The sequence below is a fragment of the Ziziphus jujuba genome, chromosome 2 (genome assembly GCF_031755915.1).
Source record: "Ziziphus jujuba cultivar Dongzao chromosome 2, ASM3175591v1".
Taxonomy (NCBI): domain Eukaryota; kingdom Viridiplantae; phylum Streptophyta; class Magnoliopsida; order Rosales; family Rhamnaceae; genus Ziziphus; species Ziziphus jujuba.
The window spans coordinates 23906357-23911965 of NC_083380.1; the positions used below are offsets into that span (position 1 = coordinate 23906357).

The 5609-nt window shown below is 30.6% G+C and overlaps 1 protein-coding gene across 6 annotated transcripts; it reads left to right on the forward strand.

The window, feature by feature from the left end:
- Nucleotides 1-819: 819 nt before the first annotated feature.
- LOC107419091 (uncharacterized) lies at nt 820-5177 on the forward strand. Of its 6 annotated transcripts, none has more exons than XR_007240994.2 (9): nt 820-1127; nt 1413-1497; nt 1642-1683; nt 2390-2567; nt 3365-3417; nt 3541-3762; nt 3905-3951; nt 4253-4542; nt 5026-5177. XR_007240994.2 is itself a non-coding variant. In XM_016027820.4 (8 exons), the coding sequence occupies exons 1-8, from the start codon at nt 856-858 to the stop codon at nt 4302-4304; spliced, it is 951 nt and encodes a 316-aa protein (XP_015883306.3). In that variant the 5' UTR covers nt 820-855; the 3' UTR covers nt 4305-4644. The 6 variants fall into 6 exon arrangements, 4 of the variants coding, with proteins under 4 accessions (XP_015883306.3, XP_015883307.3, XP_015883308.3 ...); XR_001581537.4 differs by lacking the exon at nt 5026-5177 and adding an exon at nt 4656-4834; XM_016027820.4 differs by lacking the exon at nt 5026-5177 and having other exon boundaries at nt 4253-4644.
- Nucleotides 5178-5609: the final 432 nt, after the last annotated feature.

Sequence of the window (5609 nt, forward strand, 5' to 3'; positions counted from 1 at the left end):
TGAAAAATGTTACTATGAAATTATTTATTTTTAAAATTTTAAAATAAAAAATAATAAAATTAAATACTCCAGTTAATACTTACCATATAAAATGAGTTGTTACTGATCATGATAAATAGTAAAATTTTTATAGTTTTGGGTTTGAAAAATTATTATTTTACCATCTTTGGCTGATTGTTGAGTAAATTCATAAATGAAAACTCTATTTTATCTCTTAATTTAAAAATAAATATCAGAAGTTTATTTTATGATCTTTTCACATAATAATATATGCTTAAAAATTATAATTTTTTTATTATTTTTTTAATTTCATTTTTCATAATTATAAAAAAATAAAATTTACAGTAAACCATATTTTTTAATGAACAATATTATAAAGTAAATGGTAAAATAATAATGTAATATTTATTTAAGCCGGTAAAATAGATTTTTATACATTAATTTTATCAAAAATCAACACGATAATTGTCCAAATTTCAAAAGGATTAGTGATGATTTTTCAAATTGAATTTTCATCCAATTTAAAAGATGATGTTGATTAAAGTTTTTCTTTTTCTATTTAATTATCTGTAAATTGTATAAAATTTACATATTTAGCATATTTATTGGTGGTAACTAAACTTTGTTAAATTTTTATAATAAAAAAACAAAATTTATTAAGCATTTTAAATAACTTTAAATGAAAAAAAGAACACTAACAAAATGAAAGCCATTCACATATTTTCTTCCAAATAATAATAATAAAATTAAATTAATTAAATTTAAATTAAAAAAAAAAAAACTGTTTTTTGTTTTCAATGTTTCAAATCAGTATTTTTTTTTTTTTTTTTTTTTTTTTTTTGGCTCTGCACATTAATGGCGCGCCGAACTCAAACCCTAACGATGGAAACTCTAGAACCGGCAACCCCTTCTTCCTCCATAACAGCAGCAACCTCAAATTCTCAAAACCAAAGCTTGACCCCGTCACCATTACCGCCATCAGTATCAAGGCTTTGGAGGCCAGCGGCACAGAGAAACCTCAGAAATCAATGGTCCAAACTAGCTGCTTACAGGCAACAATGGGCCTCCTCTTCTTCCGCTGGAAAATCGCACGCCACTTCTCTCGTCAACGCTTATCTTTCTCAGATGTATTTTCTAAAATCTCAGTCACTCTTGTTCTTTTTTCTCATGGTTTCTTGTTCCCAATTCGTTTTGTTTATGTGCTTTCTCTCTGTTATTGGGTTTGAAGTATTTACTCATTTTGGTTGCTCAAGTTTAGTACTTTCTTCTGCTTTCATGTGTTTTTACGAAATTTACTTTGTTTAGCTATCAGGAAAATATTGGTAGCTGAATTATTAGTGGTTTTTGCATTTGGTTGTGTTTAATCTTTGTTGTACTGGTTCTAAGAAGTAGAAATGTGTTAGTTGATTCAGATATATGCCTTCTATGGAGTTGGGTGCTCTAAATGATATCCCCGGTATACGAGAGAAGGCTTGTCAGAAATTGTATAAGCAGCAGGTAACCTTCCCTTGTACTGAAAGATGTAATTTTATTTGTATCTGGGGCATATCTGTGGTAACTTGTATTTTAGGCCACACCAGGTTGCCATTCATTGAGAATATGTATATTCATATACGTTGTGCTTGTTGGATCTTGTTTCAGGAGCTTCATGGGAGGAAACTTTTGTCATCCTACAAAGACATGGTACATGTGCTTAATGCATCTTTCCTTGTTCCATTAGAAATAAAAAAGCATCTTTGCATGCAAAGTTTAATGTAGTGAATAAATTACAGGCTTGCATAGCAGGGATAGGTAGCCATTTTTCATCTTAATTTACTTTATGTCCCTTAAGTATGCAGTGGGCAGAACACAATAATTTAAGGCTGAACAATAGGTCTTAGGATCAAAACATACAAGGAATGTAAAAGTAGCTCTAAGTAAATTGCTTAATTTTAACCACCTAACACTTAAACTCAACCACTTTACTCAAAATGTGATTTTTCTATGTCCTAAAGATATATATTTGACATCTAGGCATTTTTATTTTATAAAAGGTTCCATGTAGTTTTGTCTTTTTGGATACACTTTTCTCGTCTTTTCCCTTTCAAAAGCATAATATATTTAATAGCTAGGGAAACTTTTTATCTTTGTTCTGTTTTTCTCTTTACTTGAAGCTAGTGATCAATTTAATATGACAAAGTCAAATGGAGTTGTTAATCTAAGAATAGATTCATGTGTATGGGGAGTAATGCTGCATGTTATAAATCGTTATTTCATAAGCAACTGGGACAATGTTCTACTGGTGTAGTATTGAGTTGGTTTTATATAAATTGGTTCAAAAATTTTGGCTTTGGACTTATTGAATCTTGAGACAATTTTTAGCTGTATTTATTTTGTTTTCTTTAATGAGTTGTCTAAGGTGACTGTTGTAACCCACTTGGTCAAAACTAGTAAATCCATGAGATGTTACCTGAAAGGGACAAGCAGCAGTCCACTTGTACAATTTTCTGGTTGTTCTGAGGATAAGAGTGATTCAGGAGATGGTGGTGGGATCCCGGTCTTTGTATTTTGGCCAATCTCTTGGTTTGGTAAGTCCTTAGTTAAGATATTTTATAATGTTCTTGTCTTTTTATGGTGGTTGATTACCCCAGCATGCTTAATTAAAACCACACTGACTATTTTGTTTCTAAATGATATACTCTTATGTTAATATTGATTCACTTTATCCTTAACATTTTCTAACTCTCGAATTGATATTTGAGTGAAAAATTTTGAGCACATTAAAAAAAATTTGGGCAACTTGTGTGCTATTTTTCTAGATGAAAGGTGTTTCATCAATAAAGCAATATTACCATATGAAAACCTGACACACCTTCTCTGATAGAAACCAGAGTACTTACCTGGATGTATGATAGATGGATATGTAAAATGCTTATTGTGTGAGATTTGTATTTGAATATCTTGTGAATATACAAATATATATATATATATATATATATGTATAAATTACTATTATTAATATCATGTGAAACATCCTAAACGTTGATGCACCTGAATTTTATGGTTCAGACATCAACTTCATGCCTAGCCAAACAAACATTTTGTGACACAAGGAAATACTTGAAGATTTCAATGAATTTTTTTAAGACACCATATAATTTTGTTTATGATGCAAGTTTTAAGTATGAATATGATGAATTGAGGGCTTTATTCTAACCTACATGAGAATTAACAATGTTAATGGTAGTAGAAAATGCATATAGAAGTAGTGAGAACAGTAAATCTGTTTTGAGTCAGAATAGGGATGGTACGAACTTTTATGATATAAAGAGTTTTGGGTGTGGTATGATTTCATTATTGCTGTGTTGATCTTTAAATTATTTAGAGAAATTAGCGGAGGAGCTCATGTTGATGCTTGTGCAGGAGCTAATCTTGAAGGTAATTTGCAGTTTTTTTTATTTTTTATTTTTTTAATTTATGTATATATATAAATTGAATATCTCATTCTTCTGGTATATTTTCCTTTACTCTATACTTTTTGGTTATGTTTGGTCTGGTCAGAGATTACTAATGGTGGAGTTGCTATCCGTTGGTTGTGAAGGAAAAGTGGTTAATGGGTACAATTGGTCAGATGAGCTTTATCCTGGAGAATTTGATGATTTGAGTATGTGTACCTTGTTATCTGGAGAAACGTGTGAGCCAGTCCATCCAAGACTCCAGATCCAGAAATCTAATATACTTGCTGCACCATCTAACCAACAGCCAAACGAAGATGTTATGCAGGTAGGTTTTATTCTTTTCTTGATAAATTGCAGGAAGGTTTTATGAGTGTTTTCAAAATAACATTAAGCATGGTTTATACATTGCTCTTAATTTTTCTGGTTAAGAGTCATTAGACATGGATGCTAAATCATTTGAGTTGCAGGTTTATCTAACAACTTGGCTTGCAGAGGTGAACATAGATACTGATAGGTAAGAATAAATTCAGGAACTTTACTCATTTCTGTTTCGTATTCTTGGGAAGACTTCATATTTTGCATATTCACACTTTCCATTTCTTCAATTGCAAAAACATAAACACAGATTTTTTACCCCCTTTAAGAGAAAAGAATTTTGAAATTCAAAATATGCAACCAATGGTGGTAAATTTCTCGTCATCAGTTACTTTATCTGCTCATGTTCAAAAAATGTATTTTAAAAATGTTACCTTTAGTGCGCCCTTTAGAATAAGGTTATTTTCTGCAAGTCTCACAGTTTCTTTTGAATTTGCAAGGGTTGATGAAATATTTGCTGTAATAGGGGAGGAAATGCATGTTACCCTTTGATAAGCTGCATGCTACATTAAAATAGATATCAAACAGAGATTTGGAGGCTGCAGGGCCCTAAGTTTTGATGATATGCCTAGAGACATTATGAAGAGGGAGAGAGGGTCCCCAAGTACTTGAATCAAGTAACTTATTGCAAGAGTGCTGGACCAGAGAAAATGGAAGAACCATATTTAAATGTTCTTAGCTCTGGTGGTGGTTTGCTTGCATGAGAGCTGATGCTCACATAAAATGAGAGGTAAAAAATGCATGATATTTACTACCATTATGATGTTCAATAATATATCATGATATTTACTGTTCCAAAAATACATTATACTATTATTATTATTTATTTTTTTCTTTTTGCAGAGTATATTATTTATTGTACATTATTTGTCTCATCGATGCACAAGGGTATATTAGGATTGTACTTTGTCATTTGTGTAAAAATGAGTCAACAAGTGGCAATGTGAATTTGGAAATGCAACTTCCGTAATCTGTTTATATGGTAGAGCATTTATGGAAATATTGGTGCAAGGGATATCAAATATTTATGTGGTGGGAAAAACGTAGTTGAGATTGTCTTTCAAATTGATAGCCTACATTGCAATGTATTCTGATGGTAAACTGGTAAATGTCATGCAGAAAATGTAATGCATCATTATAGAAAATGTACTAAACTGCAAATGTGATGCAGAAAATGTAATGCATCATGCAGAATATAATTTGGTGATTGTAGGTAGGTTGGTGGTGACTGGACTCGGATCTTTCCATTCCAACACTCTAGGCAATGCTTTGATTTATGACTCAACTTCAAGGGATCCTTTATAAGGAAGTAACCAAATTATTCTTACAATAATTAATTCATAATATGATTATTTTTGTGGAATACATTTCTTTCTTTAACGACCATTTTATATTTTTTTTGGCCATTGACTTTCACGAAATAGTAATTACAAGTAGGATAGCGTAAAAGGAAGTATTAATTGATTTGAATTTAATTTTTGACTTTTTAAATAAAAGATCTAAACAGTAAAATGAATAGTTAATTAATGTGTCACCCAGCATAGAGATTTCACTGTAAACCAGTGGTACAAATAATAGTTTTCAAATATTAATCAATCATGATTTCATTAAAAGTAGAATGATGACCACATTTGCAACTTCAAATTAATTTAAAATCTGGAGTTCCCAACGTTAGAGAATCCATGTCTTAGAAGCCATACATAAATCTGAATTAATGCATACAAGAGAAGGAAAAAAAAATATATATATATATATATATATCACCAAATTACAGTTAAAGCCTCACCAGAAAAAGAA